A 21,889-nucleotide genomic window follows, 5' to 3' on the forward strand; every position below is an offset into this window, starting at 1 on the left:
TGCCTACTACTGCACGTCCCTCGTGCCTTGGTCCACCATGGGTGGCTGCTCTTTTAGCCACTCCGCCCTGAAGCTCCGGAACACTCTCGCTCTATCCCTCCATCTTTCCCCCTTCCTTCCCCATCTTCAAGTCGTGCCGTAAGACCTTCCTATTCGACCGTGCGCCCCTCAAGTAGGGTAGTATCCCTGAGCGCGGTCAGCACCCCCCGCACCCCCCCCATCCCGGCTCAGGGTCATGCTCCGCCGCCGTCGAGCGCTCTGGGCCGCTACCCTGCGCGAGCGGCGCTGTGTCATTGCACGGCGTTGTCAGCGTGAACCCACAACCGCCTGAAGCAAGTGTTAGTGAGGGCAATCCTTGCAGAGGGTGTGAGTGGCAGCTGAACAGCCATCATTGCCACACACAACCCGGGGGGGGAGCCCAGCGCGACCGAACGGCGCGTGCGCATTCCCATACATTCTGGGAACTGTCGTTTCCTCGCAGCGGCGTCAGCGCCGCGACTACAGTCCCCACAACCCCCCGCGTCTGGTTGCCATAGTAGCGGGAGGGGGCGGCGCCATCTTGCCCCCTCGCCATGGCGCTGGCTCCCGCTGCTCGGGTCTTCGCTGCTCTCGTCCCGGCTTCGGATCAGGAGAACGCGCGGGGGCCTGAGCTCCGCGGCCGAGCACAAGCCCCGGAGCCGGGTAGGCGGGAGGTCCACGTCAGCTCGTCGGCCGAGTTGTCGGCGCCGCCGGACCGCGCGCGGGTGCGGGTGTTAGTGTGGAGCAGGAAAGAGGCGGCAGCCGAGGCGCGGAGCAGCGTGAGCCGCCGAGTGGATTACATCAGCCAGAGCGCCCGCGGCCTCGGCCTCCGGGTACATCAGCCACAGCCGCTCCCCCCCTCCCCCCAGACTCCCTCACCATCTGACTGAGTGGCTCAAAACCAGCCTGAGATCCGCGTGCTGTGTATATCAATAGTGTATACCAAGTGCTCAGAGCACTCGCCTCGCAAACCACAGACCTGGGTCTGATTCCCAGCAGTGAAACCTTGGGCAAGTTTCCACATTCCTGATGATAATCCCACAATTCACTTTACAGGATGTTCCGCGGAGCACTTTGAGACGCCTCGAAGACTTGAGAAGCGCTAAATCGAAATAATCCTTTTGCATTTGATGCAGTGTCCAATCACGTCATTGAGCCGTCTCAAAGCGCCTCACGGGACGCGGGGAATTCACCGCAGCCAATTGAGCAGAGCTGTGTCCCACAAACAGCCACGGAGATCTTACTCCACAACAACAAAATTACATTTGTATAGCGCTTTTTACGGTCGGGAGGACGTCCTCTACACTGCGTTGTTCATTTCATTCCCACCCTCGCTCGCCTCCACTGGCTCCCCATCCCTCAGAGGATTGATTTCAAGATCCTCATCCTCACCTACAAGGCCATTCACGGCCTCGCTCCCTCCTACCTCTCCGACCTACTATCCCCCTACCTACCTGCCCGTACCCTCCGTTCCTCTGGCTCCGGTCTGCTCCACGTTCCCCGCCCCAACCGTCCTACCATCGGTGGTCGGGCCTTCAGCCTCTCAGCCCCCAGGCTCTGGAACTCTATCCCCCAGTGCCTTCGCCGCTTCCTCCCTTTCCTCCTTCAAGGCCGGTCTCAAAACCTTTCTCTTTGACCGAGCCTTCAGCTCCCCTCTCGACTCTCTACCCCCTCCTCGCTCGCTCCCTTCCCTCCCCTTACCCTGACCATTTCCCCCCTCCTCGCTCCCTCCCTTCCCTCCCCTCACCCTGACCATTTCCCCCTCCTCGCTCCCTCCCTTCCCTCCCCTCACCCTGACCATTTCCCCCTCCTCGCTCCCTCCCTTCCCTCCCCTCACCCTGACCATTTCCCCCCTGCTCGGGTCATGACCCAACTGTGCAGCGCCTTGGGACGTCCTCCTGACGTGAAAGGCGCTTTATAAATGGAATCTTGTTGTTGTTGTTGTTGTTTTCAATAGGATTACTTTGAATAACTACTGTGGTGTTCCCTGTAGATATTAGTCAGCGATACTGTGTTTTGATTTTTTCTTTTAATCACCCGGGTGACTGACTGACACTGCACGTAAACCCATCACCTGGGGATGGGTTAAAAGTATCCAAACCGAGAGATGCACATAGAAATTTCCCAGTGTTTAGAAAGGAATGCGGTCTTGCTGGGAGGATGCACCCTGCTTACCCGATTCCAGAGAGTATTGTCCAGGCTGGTAAAAGCCAAGCCTTGGTGACGCCAGAGTGTGCGTTGAGGTAGTGCTGGAGTCTAACCAGCTAAAACTGCATCGCCATCGAAAGCATTGTCTGGCAAACTTCTTGCTGTTTAAAATAAATAATATCCTTGCATTTAATATAGCGCTTTTCACGTCAGGAGAAGGTCTCAAAGCGCTTCACAGAACTGTTCCACAAACAATGATAGTTTATCTATCTTAACCCATCCCCGGGTGATGGGTTTCCTTGCGGTGTCAAGTCAGTCACCCGGTTGATTAAAATAAAATAAAAGTGGAACAGTTTTATCTGAGGGATTGTTGGCAACACACCAGCAGCAACCCATCTCTCTTTGAATAGTGCCATGGGATCTTTAACATCCATTTGAACAGGCACAGATTGGTCACTCGTTTAATGTCTCATCTGAAAGAAGGCACCTCTAACAATGCAGCGCTCTACCCAACACTGCACTGCAGAGCTCTGAATAATCTACAGCTTGTGGAGTGAAGAGTTGGGAAGTCCAACAAGCAGGGAGTTAGCATAGTCAAGCCTGGATGTGATGAAAGCAATAATAAGGATCGCGGTGGCCTGAGGGGAGAGGTAGTGGCAGAGGTGGGCAATGTTGCGGAGGTCGAGGAAAGTAGAATGGATCATGGCACAGATGTGGGGTTTAAAGGACAGTTGAGGGTCAAACAAGACACCAAGGATCCGTTCTGGCTCGGTGATGTGGCAAGTGCATCCATGAATAGTGATACTGTCAGCACCTGAGGAGGGGGAATTGACGAGAGCCAAGCAGGAGAGCTAAATAAGGAATATTTATCAAGATAGATTTTTTTTATTTAAAAAAATACTTTGAACAGAAAGTGCTCCCACTCTAAAACTTACCATCTTAAATAAATGTCTTTGCTCCCAAATGAGTGAACTCAGACTACTTGCTCTCTGCAGTAAGGTATTATGTGCTCAATGGGACACTGGCTTATATTTTTTCTTTCTGAATGATTTTTGCACAAAAAGAGAATCATTACTAGTGCATCTTTTAAAAAAAAATGTTGTTGATATTTTAGGAGAACAATGTTACTGTGACAAAAGATATCCGCCGAGTTGAGAATGCCTATCAGATGGAAACAGAGGTACCTTAGTCCTGTCTTAACTGCTATAAAATTACCTCTCGTGCAAATTGTATTTGTGTGTCAATGCCTGATGAGGACATGCTAAGAGAGAGGTGGAAGTACTATGGATAGCATCAGTTCAGTTAGGGAAGGAGAAATAATCAGCTAGGGTTCCCATTGCTGATTGCTATCCTCATCAATGAATGAAATGTGTATGAAAAAGCTGTATATTAATTGCATTTGATAGAAATACTATCATTTTATATACCACCTCTAAAGTTAAAGTCTCAAAGCGCAATGCCATAGCTAATAATAATTCTTGCATTTAATAATATACAGCCCACAAATATAGTCAATTCACTTTACAGTGTGTTCTGTGAAGCGCTTTGGGACGTCCTCCTGACGTGAAAAGCGCTATATCAAATGCAAGGATTATTATTATTATTATTATAGTGCCTCAATACATTGTTCAAACAGTTCAAACTGCTTCAGGAGATTTATACCAGGAGAAATGCCTTCTCTTTTTCAATTGTGTCATGACCTCTACCTCTACCTGAACAGGCAGACAAGACCTAAGTTTAACGTTTCGTCCAATAATGCAGTGCTCCCACAAAACCCCACTATACTGTGAGTTTAAAGACCCTACCATATAGGGCTTGAACCCACAACCCTCTGACCCATAGGTGAGAGATGGTGGTTTTAATCAGATCAATCATTCTCCATTGTAGAGAAGTAAATTTGACTTGTTCAAAGAATGTGCTTTTCGGCCCTTTGGATTTTGCTAAAGATTATTTCCACATTCACAGATCTGTGTTATATTCAGCGACTTTGGTAAGATGCAGAATTTGTGTAACCTACTGGTTGAGAAACTGGACAGTTCTGTCATCGTGAGCTCACCTCAGTTCTACCACACAGCTGAAGCCGTGGAAAACATCAGGTAATCTGAAAAGTGCTGGATCCACACAATACCCAAACCCAAAATAAATGTTTGAGGATGTGGTTTTTGTTTTTGTTGTGTAGTAGATAATATTTCTGTTTGTTTTACAATTTGTCATTACACCTCTTCAGTGTCATAGATGCAATGAAAATATAGTTTTTAGGCATTGGGCGTTTATAAAGTGATATCTGAGACTGGATGATATTAGGGAGTTAGAGGTATTTTTCAGTCCAGCAAATTGGCAGCCTTCTGCTGGTTGTAAGAGTTCTATATGAAATGAGCTCCAACACAAAAAGGCTCTAAGGAAAGCTGAAGAGTCGTGTGGAAAAAGCATACTGCAAGTAGTATTTTTTAAAATCGGGTTTGGAGACATTGTTTGGAGTAGATTAAGTTTTATGTTGTATTCTTTACTTGGCATGGGTACTTGATGCTGAAAGTGGGAGTAAAACTGTATTCTGCTGGTTGGACATAACATTTAGTCTGACATAATATGAAACCATATGGATGAGAAGGGGTGAAATTACCTTCAATGCCACAGGCTAGGAAGGAGCAAATACAACCAGAATTCCCAAATCTGATTGCTATTTAGCATCCCAACAACAACTTGCACAGGTTCATTCATATGGATGCCAGTTAATTACTTGGCTGTGATGAACACTTTTAAAATAACCTACAATTAGTCAGTGAGAAGGCTCAAACAGGTTTATGATTGCTTGAATGAGATAATGATGCCCATCAAACTGTAACCCACTAGGGGTTAAATTGCTTTGGGGGGGGAGAAAATTAATGAGGTAAAAGTGTATTAAAATATAATCATTTTTCTCTTTGTTTCATAGACGGCAAGCATGTCTTACAGCTGTTGCTAATGCTCGGTGTAAAGCACAGGAAGTGTGTCGATTGCTTGGGCAGTCCTTAGGAAGGCCTTTGGTAATCCGGGAGGAAGAGGTCAAAGAATCTGAGGGGCTAGCCTCTGAATCAGCATCAGTTGTGAGCTCAAGGTCACCAACCATTCAGCAGCAGATCAGTAATGCCTCCGTGACTGTTAATTCCAAAGTGTTTGTGAGTTTTGAACTTAAATCCAAAGACAAACTGAAGAGGAACAATTAAGGAAACCAGTATCTGAACTTTCCCAGAATCAAAGAGTTGCTTCTAGAATGGAAGAAAACATGAAACATTCCTAGCCACTTCCGAATCCCAGTGCGTTTTAAAATATGCAGAAATATGAATTTCAATAGTCATATTTAATGTAGGACATTAATAGAGTTGGGAGCACTTTAACATTTAATGGTGGTAGTTCTTATCTATGCTTAATGTAATTGCAAGACTTACAAGTAGGTTGAAGAAGGTCCTTTGGTTCTTTTGATCTCATTTTTCTAAAATAACGGTTCCATTACAACATCAAACAGTTCCTTAAAACATCCAGAGTCCTGGCCTCACTCTCTTTTCCTGTATGCATCTTTCAAATGGATAAATAAAGAGAGTAACTGAGATAGTATGACCAATATCTTTATATTATATTACACATCGTTTTGTAATGCATTAAGAGCACAGAGCATCAAGCCACTGATCCCCCTGCCAGAGAATGCAGAATAATTACTACATGTTCAGTAAGCAGGCAGAAACCACTTCAATTTGGCTTCATGGGGCAGATCCCAGTCTACACAGCAAAAGTCTTTTATGTTTGAATGTGTGTGCCATGTATGTCCACGACGTGTGGCATATTCAGCAGTAAGTACATATTTTTAAATACTGTGGTAGCAATGGTATGATTTGCAAATCTGGTCCCTCATTGAACAAAGTTGCAGTATAAGATATTAAGAATATTATTGGGTGTGGGAATGAGATTGGAACAGGGGGGGAAAGAAGGTGTCAAGCAGAAGGCAGCTCTGGGCAATGATTTGCATTTGGAAATCCTCATCATATTATTGGCATCCTGGCAGTGGGTTACTAGTGGTTATACATCAACTCTGTCAGTGAGAATAACAGAGTAAATTTAGAAAGTAAAATGAAATCTTTTCAGGAAGTTTGAAACATTTTTAAAAGCTAATTTCTGAAATGTAACCCTAAAAGGTAATATTAAAATTCACTAATTTAATATAATAAAATATAATTTCACAATAATTTTATTGAAAGGAATAGCTGGTCAATTCAATGTTTATGGCAGTCTTTTGGGGGCACTTTCACCCAGAAAGTATTAGAAGAGCTTAATTGCCCAAAGTGTGAGGTTTATAATTACATAACAGAGACTGCAATGTACGATCCAAGTGAAACCGGACTTTTATGTTTAAAAGCTATAAAGAACTCAAGAAAAGTTGAAATTTCCCAGAACAGCTACCGGTGAGACTCCCAATTTGTGAAGATACTACAGTCACACACTAACTGTGCACCTATTTATAGAAGAAATCACAAATTCATGGTTTTCTCCTTAGTTTTTGATATAAATTGTATGTCATTTTTTAAAAAGCAAATCATACAATATGTGCCAATAATTTGTCATTTTTTTTAAAAAAAATTGTTTTACTATGCCATCATAACATCTTCAACATTGGCAACCTTCACTTTCTGAAGAAAACATTTATTTCAGTTAAGTTGATCAATCAGTCATGGGGGTACATTTTTTTAAGCCAGGGATTCATTAAGTACTGGGCTCCGTCAAACATCCTGAAATATGTTTCCAAATGGGGGTGATGCACCTAAAACCACAAAAAGTTGATCAGAAAAGATTGCACAATTTGGACAGTAAAACTGAATTATATGACCAGCAAACAAAAACAGAAGTTGCTGGGAGCACTCAGCAACTCAGGCAGCATCTAAGGAGAAAGGAAAGTGGGTCAACATTTCAGGTCCACAACCCTTCGTCAGAACTGGGACATGTTGGGAGGGAGAGGCTTTTAAGAGCTAACAGAGAGGGGGAGGCAAGGCAAGGAAGATAAAGGAGAAAATGGGGTAGAGGACAGGGGATGATGGGTTAAAGAGGTGTTAATGATGTAAAACAAAGTGGGGGGTTGCAACAAAGCAGGGGAATAGAGGTGTTAATACTGCAGAACAAAAAGTGGAGGGAAAAAGAACTTGTAACAAAAAGGCAGATCAGGTGTGTCTGGGTCCAAGATGATGTGGGAATGGTCACCGAAGAGGGGGAGGGGGAAGGTGAGCTGTTATGGCCTCATCCTCAATTCTCTCTTTTCTTAAAAGCCTCTCCCTCCCAACATGCCCCAGTTCTGACGAAGGGTCGTGGACCAAACCGTTGACTCATTTTCCTTTCTCCATAGATGCTGCCTGAGCTGCTGAGTGTTCCCAGCGACGTCTGTTTTTGTTTCAGATTTCCAGCAGCAGTTACTTAAAGTAGGAAACCATTGGTAATACATGTATTATTTAAATATATACATATGATGCTAACGATATTAAAATGATAGACATTCAGTTTGTTTACTCATGCTCATGACCATTCTCATGATAGAATATATAGGATGGCCCATATGTCTTACAGGAGTAGCTGCATTAGGAAGATAGTCATAGAAGCATGAGAGGTCTATTCAGTCCATCGAGCTTGTCTCACAGATTTCCAAGATGGTGGCCGATCTGCAACTCAATTGCATCTCCCCGCCCTCTCTCCGTTATACCTTGATACCCCTGTCTGTCAAGCATTTATCTATTTGCTTTTTATATTCTTCAGTTTACTCTGCCTCCACTGCCATCTGGGGGAGTGAATTCCAAATTCCCATCACCCGCTGTGTGAAAAAATGTTTCCTTATTTCACTTTTAAACGGTTTAGCCATAAGTTTAAGTTTAAGAGGGCTTCTCATCCTCAATTCTCTCGCCTGAGAAAACAGTTGCTTACTATTCAGGCTGTCAAAACCCTTTTATAATTTTATACACCTCGATCAGATCACAAACCAAGTTTTCCATCCTTTCATCATAATTTAGGCCCTTGACACCAGGAATCATTCTAGTAAATCAATGCTGCACACTCCAAGGCCAAATCACTGACACTTTAATGGGGATCAACTTTTTCAAGCTGAGATTCACAGCCAGATCTGTTTGTAGCATTGACCTCTATGTAAGGAACCCACATTCTTCAATTTAATGGAAAAACATTGAAACCACTTCTTCAGCTTTTCAGCAACTCGATACTCAAGTACTGAGGTGCTTGCACATGTGATTTAAGGAAAAATACTGAATGCAGTACCAGAAAGGCCAGTAGGCTATTTACATAGCTGAATCAGCTGAATATGATGCATTCCCAGCCTCTGTTTATACAACAAATTCTCAAATTTCTCTCATACCTGTACACCTGTTATTATAACAAGTTGCTCTTCTGCTACGTAGGCTGTAGCTTGGCTTCTTTGATCTGATGAGTGGATCAGAACCTTGTAATGTGGAGTATTTCTCAAGTGCTAGTAACAAAACCATCGAATAATCAGTGATCATTTATCTTTGGAATCAAGAAAATGTATTCCCCAGATGTCTGGGTAGGTTTACTCTATTTATATAGCATTTCAGAATGTCCAGAATTTGGCAAATTCATAAATGCAGCTTTAACTTTGAAGCCATTTGACTCTGGATTCTGATTTCCCCATTGCCGTGATTGTTGTTCATGGTGTGAGTCTTGGCAAGGTCTTGGAAAGAGTTGTCGCCTCCCAACTGCGCTCTTTCCTTTCCACCCATTCTCTTTTTGAACCCCTTCAGTCAGGTTTCCGTGCTGCCCATAGCACAGAAACTGCCCTGGTCAAGGTCACCAATGATATCCTGACCATCTGTGACCAGGGCTCCCTCTGTCTCCTCGTCCTCCTCGACCTATCGGCAGCATTCGATACGGTCGACCACGCTATCCTACTCCACCGCTTGTCCTCCCACCTCAACCTTCAAGGCACTGTCCTTGAATGGTTTAGGTCGTACCTTTCTCACCGTCTTCACTTTGTCTCGACGAATGGCTTCTCCTCCACCCCCCGTACTGTCTCATGTGGTGTCCCTCAGGGCTCTGTCCTCGGTCCCCTCCTCTTCACCCTCTATATGCTCCCCCTTGGTGACATCATCCGCAGACATGGAGTTAACTTCCACATGTATGCGGATGACACCCAACTCTACCTTTCCTCCTCTACTCTCAACTCCACGACCACCGATGTCCTGACAGCTGCCTGTCCGACATCGAGTCCTGGACGAGAGACAACTTTCTTCAGCTCAACGTGCGAAAAACCGAGGCCCTCCTGATTGGCTCACGTCAGCGCCTCCGCACCTCAGGCGCTGACACCATCAGCATCCAAGGCTGCACTCTCCACCTCTCAAAGCCAGTCAGGAACCTCGGCGTTTTGTTCGACCCTGAGCTGTCCTTTCTCCCTCACATCCGCACCACAACTGGCACCGCCTTCCATCACCTCCGGAACATCGCCAGACTACGGCATTACCTCACCCCTCACGCTGCTGAAACCCTGGTCCACGCCTTTGTCACCTCAAGGCTGGACTATGGGAACTCTCTCCTCGCCGGCCTTCCCGCCACCTCCCTCCACAAGCTGCAGGTCATTCAGAACTCTGCAGCTCGTGTACTGTCCCGCACCAGGCTTCGGGACCACATCACTCCCACCCTCGCTCGCCTCCACTGGCTCCCCATCCCCCAGAGGATTGATTTCAAGATCCTCATCCTCACCTACAAGGCCATTCACGGCCTTGCTCCCTCCTACCTCTCCAACCTACTATCCCCCTACCTACCTGCCCGTACCCTCCGTTCCTCTGGCTCCGGTCTGCTCCACGTCCCCCGCCCCAACCGCCCTACCATCGGTGGTCGGGCCTTCAGCCTCTCAGCCCCCAGGCTCTGGAACTCCATCCCCCAGTGCCTTCGCCTTGCTTCCTCCCTTTCCTCCTTCAAGGCCGGTCTCAAAACCTTTCTCTTTGACCGTGCCTTCAGCTCCCCTCTCGACTCTCTTCCCCTCCTCGCTCCCTCCCTTCCCTCCCCTCACCCTGACCATTTCCCCCCTCCTTGCTCCCTCCCTTCCCTCACCCTGACCATTTCCCCCCTGCTCGGGTCATGACCCAACTGTACAGCGCCTTGGGACGTCCTCCTGACGTGAAAGGCGCTTTATAAATGGAATCTTGTTGTTGTTGTTGTTGTTGGCGGCAGTCAACTCATCAGCCAGGTCTGGCTCGTTCTCACCTGAGTGCTCCACAGGCGCATAACCAGGAGAATGTATTGCATAGAGACTAAGAGCAGGAACTCCAGTTTCTACTCTCTAACCCTAAGGAAGCTGGCGCTAATGTAGCGTTTTCATGCAGCCTCAACCTCAGCAAACCACAGGAACTGGATCTCGAACTAGTGAACTCCTGCTCTGTAAGCTGCGGCTCTTGTCATTACACAATAGGGGCTGCTCCATACCAACTCCTTCAACAAAGTTGCCTTTGCATATGTACACATGATTTGATGTTTTATATATGAACTCATGTTCCTTTATATGAACTTATTATTAAAAATTACCTCACGTTCTCATATATAACCTTAAAATAAAAGCTAAGATGAAAGGGAAATCCAAATTCCTTGGGAATCCCCTGAAAATTATAAAAGGATTTGATAAGGTTAACATAAATTGTCAGTTTCCACTGATTGGGGATCTGTAACAAGGGAACACAAGTATACAATAGTGACTAGCAGACCTAAAAGAGAATTTAGGAGGAATTACTTGACGCAGAGGGTAATGAGATTGTGGAACTCGCTGCCTGAAACAGTGGTTGAATCAGATAGCATAGATGCATTCAAGCGGAAGCTGGACCTTCACATAAGGGGAGAAGAATGGAAGGTTACGGGAGGTAGTAAGGAAAGGGTGAAGACTCATGTGGAGTATAAACACTGGGACGGACTGCTTGGGCCGAGTGGCCTGTTTCCATGCTATATTTTCTTTGTACAAATGCTTATGAAAATGAACATAAGACTGCCTCATAGATGGAGTCAAGTGAGGTGTCAAGAGAGAGATAAGCTGATTCTAAATGAATAAGAATATTAATATTATATTCAAAGCCATAGAGAAAAGGCAGGAAAATTAAATTAAAGAGAGTTGCCGTAGACTTAGTGGCCTATTCTTGTACTTGTGTTCCAATAGACAAGGTTCCCATACCTGCTCATTTGGAGAATAGTTTTCCTGGATCCAGTCTTCTGGAGCTTTCGCGCTCGCATCCCATCCTACAATCACCCCACGGAATCCACTCTCCAAGTGTCTGATGACCTGCCCCACTCTGTATTTAACATGTGATGGCTTCGGTGAGCGAGGATCAGGTGAGCCTAATAACATAATAACACCAGTGAAAAAGTGTAGAATGTTTTTAACCCGTCCAAAGACTTATTCTAGAGCTTCTGACTAATTCTAGAGCTTTGAATAATATTTACATCCAAGCTTAACAAGTTGGTTGAAAGTTTTTCTTTTAAATGGGTTTGATTTAACTGGTTGGGCCGAGTGACCTTTTTCCATGTTTTACATTTTTTGCAAGATTAAAAGACAATAATTTGCAGGGGAGGGGAAACTGGCTGCTTCAGGGCTTTAGAAAAGGGTTCTCCTCCCATCAATTCGGTCTTAATTCTAATGCAGGTCCCAGAGTTGAAAGGGCTGTGGGACAACTCACTGCATTGATCACTCTCCTGCTTATCTTTGTCAACCCATTTAAACTAAATGTGGGTAATTTTCTATTGTATTTACAAGGGAAGATAGGTCTTATAATAGTAATACTCGAACCAGTACTCTATGTCTCGGGAGTCGATGGTTCTGCATTGGCACACAACTGGAAGGAAAGGCAGAACAGTGGGGTCCAAGTGACGATACTTGCTAAAGGGGTGGGAAGTACTAAATGTGAATTTGCATTATATAAAAAAAATCTAATTGTGATTTTAAAACTGTCAGACTGATTGCCAACCTTTTTCATGCTTTGGCAATTTTTAGAAATTGCAATCAAATATTTTGTCAGTTATCATTAACTGGACCTCACTGACATCACAAGAACAGCAGAGGAGAACATGTTTCCTTGATTCTTGGAATCCAAAGAAATTTCACTGAAGGTAAAAAAAAAGTTATGCAAATACCACCTAACAGCTGCGGAGCAGCCAGGGCAGATCATACTCTCTTTAGTCTTTAAGAATTGCAAAAGCTGATAGTTTTCTGAAACTTTAGAGCATATTAGGCAGTCTGTGACACACAATGCAACCCAATGCAATTACCTCCAAAATAACTCTTCTTCTCTCTCAATAGAAACACTTCCACTGCAGGGGACTCTGCAAGATCATCATCATGGTCCAACCTGCAAATATTAGGAAAAATAGGAAATGTTTTGGAAAGCTCTTTCTCCATTCTGTGCTCATAATTATGCAAAGATTACTTGTCCCCAACCATGAGCAAAGCTTCTACCACAGTAGAGCCCCATTATAACACCGTACTTGGGATCCATAAAATCCCAACTGCGTTATAACAGGATGTAAACTCCAATCAGCTCCTCTGCATTGACTGCAGAAAGCTGACTGGCTTCCGTGTGCCAAAACAATATCTGACTTCCGAGTCATCAGGTTGACACTAATATTACTTCCCGTGCAGGAAGTGACATTGGTGGCAACTTGTTGATCTGGAAGTCAGACTTTTTTTTCTGGTATGCTGAAATCAGACATTTTTCTGCATACAGTTTAGATTTTTTTGATAAGTAAATGTCGGGGTCTACATCTCAATCATGCTATAAATGAATGTGTTACAACAGAGGGTGTCATAACGGAGTCTCACTGTAGAAAGTATGCATGAGTGACTGGGTGATACATTCTTCCCATTTTGTCATCCATGTTTTGGATCTGTAAAACACCAACGGGGAAAAAATCTTTAACAAAAAATGTGTTACAAGATTTGTAATTTTTTTTACTTTTTGATTTTCCAGTGTGCCTTCTTAAAAGAACATTTACTGCACTACGGTCAGCCTCATAATTCTGAGATTTGCTCTTCTTACCTGCCAAGATACAGTTTTCCAATGAGGTGCATTGAAATTTATTATTGGTCATTTCCTACCTGGCATTGACAAGCCACTGTTGTAGCCAATCCTTCCACGCTTGTAGATTGAAGTAAGATTTCCTGAATTGATTCCAGGTATTAAGTAACCTTAAAAAAAATTGGAAACATTCAGTATATACAGAAGGTACTCCTCCACCCAAAACAGAACCTAGTGTGTGAAACTCTGATTCTCCTTCATTTATGCTGCATAAAACACAGCCATATTAAAATGCAGTATTTGGGATCCAGTAAATCTCAAAATAGCGATATGTGATAGTGAGTTTGACTGAGCATATGTGCACTTTGCAGTTTCCCACAGAAAAAGCAAAAATTGTCAACTGTCCACATGCAAAGCAGGAAGTAAAGTCAGTGGTAACCTGCTGACCTGGAAGTCGACCTCTATTTAAAGTACAGGAAGCCAAAATGGTCACCCCTCGGGCTCATTTGTCATCGCCATGGTCACTTTACGCGTGTGTTGAAAAGAAATAAGTGACCGATGGTGTCCCAGCAAATCAGAATTCAGCCATTTTACAGCAAAAAGGCAGCCGGTGAACTAGAAACAACTGGCAGCTGCTGCCTCCGGAATGAATGAGGTCCACATTGCAACCTCATGTCTTGGTCAACGTGTCTTTTATCCCCCAGATATAATTGTTCAGTTTTCTTATGGCTGTCTTGTGGGATATCACTGTGCGCAAATTGGCTGCCATGTTTGCCTACAAAAATGTCGCTATATTTTATAGTGAACTTTGATCGCTTTTCACGGAGCCTCTCCTGGAAGATGCTCATTTCTGAATGTTGTGTAAACGACTCTGAAGCCTCTTATGGTTAATAACCTGCAGCTCTCACTGCTGGGGTCCATGGAATAATAGTGACTTGGGAAAGATACCTGAGGTTCCCTGTTGTCTATGGATCTGTACTTCAGTGAAAGGAAGAGGGGGGCAGGAGAGAATCAAAGGTCTTCAGGAGAGAATGAAGGGAGTGGATACAATTGGTGAGACTAACAAAATGGAACAAAACGTCCTTCTGACAATCAGATTGGGCAGATGCCAGTGCTTCAGTTATCCACCCCACACGTGACACAAAATTATGTGGTGGCAATGGCTCAATTGGAAGACTTCTTTTGGGTTCAGTATCAAGCTTCAGCAATTTCTCCATGAAAACAGTGGAACATTTATTTGCCTTTGACTAATATTTGAGGACTTGCTGTGCTATGATGTGGCTTATACATTAACGACACAACAAGCTGCTCAGCTGAGAAACTCTTTCTTCTAGTTTACTTACTAACTTTACTTCCTCCCATTAAAAAAATAACTTCCCCCATTACGAAAACACAAAATCAGCACAATACCAAAATAGTCACTTTGGATGGCCTAAATGTGTGACAAATGCCACATCTTCATTTCCGTTAAATGATTAAAATAATTTATTATACAGTAAACTTTATCCTTTTCTTTACTTCTTCAATTTCAATGGGACAGGTGTAGATGTCAGTGAGCAACTAGTAGGAAGAGGAAAGAGAGAAATCAAAGGCAGTGACAGAATGGCAAAAAAGAGAGACTGGCCGACCGATCAAAGAGCAACAAGGAATAAAAAGGAAAAGGAAAACAACACAAGGCACAACTCCATAGAAAATAAACCTAATACATGTTCTGCCTTGTGCAGTCCACTTGGTTCTGCTGTTCAGTGAGAGAACAGTGGTGTTTGAGGACAGTGGTGACCTGTTAATTGAGCACTTGGGAAAAACATTTTTTTAACCAATGAAGTTGAATTTTGCTTCTTACAAGGTACAATTTAAAATCAACCTGTGAGAGTGCAGACATAGGTGACAGCAACTGTCATGAGGATACATCTATTCAAATGCAGATGGTAGAAAAGGTTGGGTCTTAACCTATTTCCTAGTTTGCGTGATCCCACAGCATAAAACACTTCTCACTCAGAGAAGTTCCAAAGATAATAATAATAATGCTTGCATTTGACATAGTGCCTTATTACGTCTTAGAGACATCTCAAAGCGCTTCACAGAATATACTGTAAAGTGAATTGAATGTTTAATTTGTGGGCGAATAGATGAAAGGTGTAGGAAATGGAAACATTCACCAGTATGGCAGTGACAAATCCAAAAATGATAATAATAATAATCCTTACATTTGGTATAGCTGAAGTGAGGACTGAGGCATATTCTTGGGATAGAGCAGATGGAACTTTATAATTTTGGGTTGACGAGAACCGGACCTGGGAGTCTCCGAAACTGAAGCTGGGTGCACAAAGCAGCAAAGAGCTACCTCCCCTAGTATAAATCTCTACTACTTTGATGAGTACACCAAATAAATTTAAGGACAGGAAATGAATTGCTCATATTCCTACCTTCTCGATGCCTGGATGCGTTGGCTACGATCACTGCCAGACCATCGGGACAGAAGGTACTGCGCAGGAAGAGCAGATATCAATAAACCAATCTGCAAAGCTATGGCTGGAGTTAGTTGGGGCATCTCAGCTTTGAACGCTACGTCCTTCTTTCAGTCAGGCAGAAAAATAACAACAGGAACTGAAGTAAAAGAACATTGACAAAAAAAAGTTTATTTAAATTGACACATAAGATGATGGGACACAGTCTCCAGGGGTAACACAACATTTAAGAACCCGAGTCGGTCTAGATTCAGAACACTCGCACAAAGAACTCAGGCGCATTTTAAACCCAGGTAGAACCACACAGATGACTTAACCATCAAAAGTGGCGTTCTGTTAATATGATGGGCTCATAAATATTGAGAACACAAAAAAAGCCGAAATATTGAGAAAAAGAAATGGAGGACCCACCTTATACTGATCTTCAAGGTTATAGAGAAAGGGTAGGTAAATGGGACTGAAAGCATAGCCCTACAACAACAACAACAACTTGGATTTATATAGCGCCCTCCACGTCGGGCGGCGTCTCAGAGCGCTTCGCAGTAACGGATCCCGGTGCCGAGCCAGGGGGAGGGGGAGGAAGGTGACCAAAGGCGTGGTCGAAAAGAAAAGTCTTCAGCCGAGACCTGAAAATAGGATGAGAGGGGACGAGGCGAAGGGAGTGAGGAAGGGAGTTCCAGAGCCTCGGGGCATAGTGGCTGAAAGCACGGCCGCCAAGGGTGGAGCGGAGAACTCGGGGTCAAGGAGGAGGTCAGATCCAGTGGAACGAAGGCAACGGGCACTGTTGTGAGGAGAGAGGAGGTCAAAGAGGTAGGATGGTGCAGAGGAGTGGAGGGATTTGAAGACAAGGGTGAGGATCTTGAAGTCGAATCAAAGAGCAAGCACACACAAACACACAATAAGGTGAATGATCTTCTTCTGTGCTGTAAATTTCTATTATTCTATGATCTGCATCACCATGCATAGATAAATATGTGTGTGTGTGTGGGTGCATGCGTGTGTGCTGCAATTAATTGTTTCGTTGGCAGGACTCCTCATCTGAGAGCATACCTCCCACCAGTTCCGGATTGCGCTAGACTGTCACGTTTTAACCCTCTAAACCAGCTGTCCCAGTTGAATTAATACATTTCCTGCATTAATCTTAAGAGAGGCCAGTGCATAACCGCACACAGCCTAGCTGCTTCCCTGCTCCAATTTAAACCGTTCTCGCGAGGCTGCTGCATGTGTGCACACAGACCAGCCACTTGCCACCCTCACAGGGATGTTTTTTTATTGTATCCCGCCTTAGCCACTTGAAACGTTGGGAGGTATGTGAGAGTACAATGAAAAGGCTATGGCAGAGGCTTGGCTTAAAGCTTGAGGCTCGATTGTCTATTGTGCTATTTACAGTTTGTAACCAAAGAGCATCCCGAAAATGTATGTATGGTAACCATGTGCGCATACAGTGCACATTGGGCACTTTCCAAAAGCAGCAAGCGCACCTTATCAGGGTGTGCGCGGGCGCGCACATGGATGTGGTGTACACAGGGGTAACTCCCAACTGTGTTAGAGGGAGCGTCTCAAAAAATGTGTGCACAACCTATGTGCGGTGAAGGAATGTACTGTAAACAATGGAATTTTTTTTGTATCGTGAGAAAAGGAAAAAATTGTAACAGAAGATGTTGTGTTTGTTTTGGATTTCTGTTGTACCAAATATTATATTTATAAATAAATATGTACTTTCAAAAAAAACAAAGCTGCTTGCAGTTTGTAGAAACACTGAGAAACATATTGTACTGGGAATTAGTCATTTTGGTATGTAACACATTGATACTAATGGAACCAAAACAAATTATGTGTTTTAAGAGAAAACTAGTTTTCTTTCTCTGAATTTAATCAACTCCTCCCCTGAAGACAGGGGCTTAGAAACAATCACTGCATTTGTTATAGCGCCTTATCATGTCTTTGAGATGTTTCAAAGTGCTTCAGACGGGTTTTAACTTGGACGTTTATTGATTGTGTATCTATGGGCAAACACTGGAGACAATATCGCAAGCAGCAGCAAACCTTTCATTACTTTATACAAACACCCACTCTTCTCACGTAAACACAGTCAGTGAGAGTCAATACAATATATACATTTATATAGAACCTTTCTGGATGTCAAAGGTGCTTTACAAATGTAATTTGTTGTTATTGTTTACACAGATTTTTAATATTAAAAAANTTTAATGTAGTTCTTGAATTTTAAAAAAATCCCATTGTTCATCATTTTACTGTCAAAATTGTGTCTACGTTCCGTGGTTTCTATTCAACTTCCTCCTGCCCCTTCCCCAGTCACAATAATCTCGAAAAGAGCAATATAGCTGACCAGATAGCTGCATAGAGTTTCTCCTGGTGTCCTCTTGATGTGAAAGGGGCTATACAAATATAATTTGTTGTTGTTGTCCTGGCCAATAATTCCCTCAGACATCCTCCTGATGTGAAAGGCACTATATAAATGCAATTTGTTGTTGTTGAAAATTTGTCATTTGCTTCATGCCTGTCTGTGGAACACTGCTGTACACAATATTGGCTGTCACATTCTCCTAGAAAATACACATTTTACAGTGAATTGTGTGAAGTGTGCTGGTACTTCTTTCCAAAATGTCCTCCCAATGTGAAAAATGCTCTATCAAATGTAAGGATTATCATATAATTATTAGACTATGAGCAAAGTGATGCATACTAATCCTGTTGTACAACACACATTTGCAGATGTTCTGAATAATACTCTGGTGGCAGCAAATCTCTGTAGCTTGTCTAGAAGACACAGTGACTAGTCCTGAACTTGTTAATGCATGGATGAATATAAATACAAATGCCATTTCAGATCCTCCCACAGTCCACTAAACACTTTTTGACAATTCTGCAGTTCAGAAGCAGGGTATCACTCTCTGGAATTGTATCCCAAAGTCCCTTCTCCCCACTCCTTCCCTAGTCTCCTTCATGTCCATTTCAAACCTTGCTCTTTGACCACACCTTCAGTTATCTTCCGACTGCCACCCCACATGCCCCCCACCCTCCCAACTTGTCCCCACACCTCCTGAATCTAAATCCCTCAACTGCCTTGAAATGTCTTCCCAATGTGAAAGGTGCTATATCAACGCAATTTGTTGTTGTTGATCAGAACTCAAGAGTTGATTTTCCACACAGCAATGGCAATGACTGCACTTTTTACACAGAGCAACGGCCAACATCCAAGCTACTAAATCATCTGTACAGTTCCTCTGTTCCACATCATTGGCTCAAGGACTGTACTTTCAAGAACTTAAAAGAAATGAGGAAATGTTTGGTACTCACTTTACGACGAACTTCAACAATTTGTTTGAATTAATCCATTCCCCTCGCTCAGACCATTGAACTGACAATGAAAATGGAGATGCAGATTGCCAACAATCATCACATTTCTCCAATGAAGACACAATTTATCAGCTATTGCATGCTTGATGAACCCATACTTCTCTAGAATTAGGTTAAGTAGGGTTCATCCCTCCAGGTAGAGAATGCACAGTCCATTCCAGACACTGGAGAAAACGCCATGTGTAGGTGGCATATAAATGGAGCACTATCAGTGTGGTTTGAATTCTCATAAGCATGGTGATGGGTTTCCTTGTGTCAGACACCCACCTGACCCAAGAAAGTCTTACTTATTTGGCAATCTTTTGGTTGTTCACATAATCTCATGGAACATATCTCATCTCTACCTTGTGTTATTTTTGTGGTTGAGGGCACAGCTTTGTCCAGTATCTTTCTATTTTCTCTGCCATTCCATTTTCTGAATCAAAAGTTTCTGTATCTCCCTTCAGATGTTATGAGGCGGAGGGGTGTTTGGATACTCCAAACAAAACAGCCCAAACCTATTCCTCCTCTGGCTATCATTTCCTTTTGGTCAGCCGGGTGTCTGATATTCACGCAAACCCATAAGCATGATAAAGCGCTTCCAAACCAGATCAAGTTCCCAATGCTTATGCTCCCAGTGTTGGCTGCTCCAAGTCCTGCCAATGAGCCAGGTTAGGGAGTCTGTCATCAGTTGTGCCTTTGGAGTGCTGTGGACCCACCTGACTCAGGAACCGACTAACAAGACCTCTAGAGTTCATTTGATTTTGACATTAAGTTGCCAAGCAGCTCCGATTCCGACATTAAGTTGGACACAGCTCATCTGCAAGGAGATCCTGATTACCTCCCCACTCCCCCCACCATCACCCCTCCCTGGAGGATAGTCCTCATCGCTAGAAGCACATTTAATAGCTTAATCAATTTCCTTCACTAATCCAGGGAATGTCATGATAGGAGTTGGAGTTGTCTCTACATATACCCAGTACAGTAATGTTAGGTTTTCAAATTTGAGGGTGACCCTTTGAGACAAATAGTTTTCCCTACAAAATGTCCATGATCCAAACACAGGTAAGGAATTACACACCAACTGGCAAAGCACCATTCAGCATGAGGCATTGCTCAGGTTAGGTGATGGGCAATAGAAGCAGCAAAAGTCCATCTCCAAATAGAGACCCCTGCTTTAAAGGAACAGCACAGGTTGTGGGTATAAAATAGTCTTGTGATCCACCTATCGTCCTTCTCATGCCTGGTGCAGAGGTTGAGCCTTCAAAGGGGTAAAAGGAAGAATAAAATAAGAGAGTGTGATTGATTTACACAGGTGATCAGAGAAAGCTGAAACTTTCATGAATTTAGAATCACATTAGCCTGCCCACTTACATCAGCAGATTCATTTTAAAAGTGAGACAGCTGATGGTCCCCTTACTACTGCTATCTCGCGTTTACATGGCTGGTACATGGAGCAGCAAGATTGCCTCCATAAAGATGGTTTGGTGCTGCTAAGTAGCAGAGAGATATAAAACGCCTGCCTGTGTGAGGCTTTGGCGATGCTTTCCCCTTGTACCTGCTGAACGACTGGACACAAGATCCAACTCTTGCTGCAAAGGGACTGGGAAGTGAGAGGCTGGGAATGTGCTCTCACACACACACCACACACACACACACACACACACACAGCTGTGCCTCCCCACTCCACAGCGACGCCACCAGGCAACGTAACCCTCTATCCCTCAACATCACATCGGAAATGCACCACTGTAAAGTTGCCATTTTTTTTGCTGAAATATGAAATATGAGTGATTTTGTGTTGTGGACTGACACCTGTGAGGAACTGAGTGACTGCTTCAACACAGGGAAATGATTGCAAACGTTTAGGGAATACGAGAAATGCACATTTTGGGGCAAATGTACGTTTTGGTGCGTTTTTTTTCCCCCAAAAAAAAGTTCTGGGGCGTAAACGCTTGAACATCAAATTTGTTGGGAGAAGTCATTCATCTTCTCAGAAGTAAACGAATGCACTGAATAAATAATCGTCCACTTTCACACCACAAACAAACCAGTGAACATACCAATGCCTCCCCCTTTGTAAGCGAAGAAAAACAAAACAAAATAAACAAGAGATCGCAGTTACATTAGTTAAGACATTTTTAAAGCCCTTCGTTGATAACTTTTTTTTAAAAAAGAAGAAAAACATTCTGTAAAAACTCAAGAGCTGCTGACTTGTGAAACCCTTTGCAGCTGAGTAAAACAGCCAAGCACTTGGGAGTTGGATCTGGAGCAAAAGGATAACAAAAGTGAGTAGGAAATGGGTATAACTTACCCAGCAATGGTTATTTATTATTTAAATTGGGGGGAAAAGTCAGGAGTCCAGTCCTTCCCAGCACTAACACACTCCTATGTCTTCAAGTATGATCTGCTGCTGGTGTCAGGGGCTGAGAACACTACACAGGGCAACACGGATGTTGCAAACTCACTACCTGTATTGTGTGGGGCTTTGCAAAGTAGATTAGAGAAACAGTGCGAGCAAACAGGAACTGAGAGCTCTGCTAATGCAAATAGACTGTGTGTGTGTGGATCGCAGCTGATGGGGCAGATACACACACAGCTCACAGGCTGCAGGTGGCGATCAAGTTTCCAGACAAATCATTCTCGTCCAATGGTTTGTCCACACGAGTCTCTCTCTTCTCTCACTCTCTCTCTCTCTCTCCAGGCGATTCAATCTCAGCCACGTCAGGACTGAGCTGCAAACTCAACCAGAAAGCGTCAGCCCAGCCCAGCCCAGCCCAGCCCGGTCAGCCCCTGCACTGCACACCTTGTTCACTATGCACCCGATCGTTATCTTTCAAGGTGGAACCCGATTAAGTCCGAAGC

General features: G+C 43.9%; 2 protein-coding genes across 3 annotated transcripts; one reads left to right on the top strand and one right to left on the bottom strand.

Moving 5' to 3' along the window:
* The first annotated feature begins 543 nt into the window (after positions 1–543).
* irak1bp1 (interleukin-1 receptor-associated kinase 1 binding protein 1) lies at positions 544–5,752 on the top strand. Its single transcript, XM_007908423.2, has 4 exons — positions 544–851; positions 3,281–3,346; positions 4,132–4,262; positions 5,099–5,752. Exons 1-4 carry the CDS (start codon positions 573–575, stop codon positions 5,367–5,369), a joined length of 747 nt encoding a protein of 248 aa, XP_007906614.1. The 5' UTR covers positions 544–572; the 3' UTR covers positions 5,370–5,752.
* Positions 5,753–6,532: 780 nt separating this feature from the next.
* si:dkey-261l7.2 lies at positions 6,533–21,591 on the bottom strand. 2 transcript variants are annotated; one of them, XM_007908424.2, is made up of 8 exons: positions 21,339–21,591; positions 18,986–19,046; positions 15,623–15,803; positions 13,277–13,366; positions 12,451–12,530; positions 11,360–11,523; positions 8,546–8,656; positions 6,533–6,955 (listed from the first exon to the last, which is right to left on the bottom strand). In XM_007908424.2, exons 3-8 carry the CDS (start codon positions 15,745–15,747, stop codon positions 6,860–6,862), a joined length of 666 nt encoding a protein of 221 aa, XP_007906615.1. In that variant the 5' UTR covers positions 15,748–15,803; positions 18,986–19,046; positions 21,339–21,591; the 3' UTR covers positions 6,533–6,859. The 2 variants fall into 2 exon arrangements, with proteins under 2 accessions (XP_007906615.1, XP_007906617.1); XM_007908426.2 differs by lacking the exon at positions 18,986–19,046.
* Positions 21,592–21,889: the final 298 nt, after the last annotated feature.

The sequence above is a fragment of the Callorhinchus milii genome, unplaced genomic scaffold (assembly GCF_018977255.1).
Source record: "Callorhinchus milii isolate IMCB2004 unplaced genomic scaffold, IMCB_Cmil_1.0 Scaffold3, whole genome shotgun sequence".
Taxonomy (NCBI): domain Eukaryota; kingdom Metazoa; phylum Chordata; class Chondrichthyes; order Chimaeriformes; family Callorhinchidae; genus Callorhinchus; species Callorhinchus milii.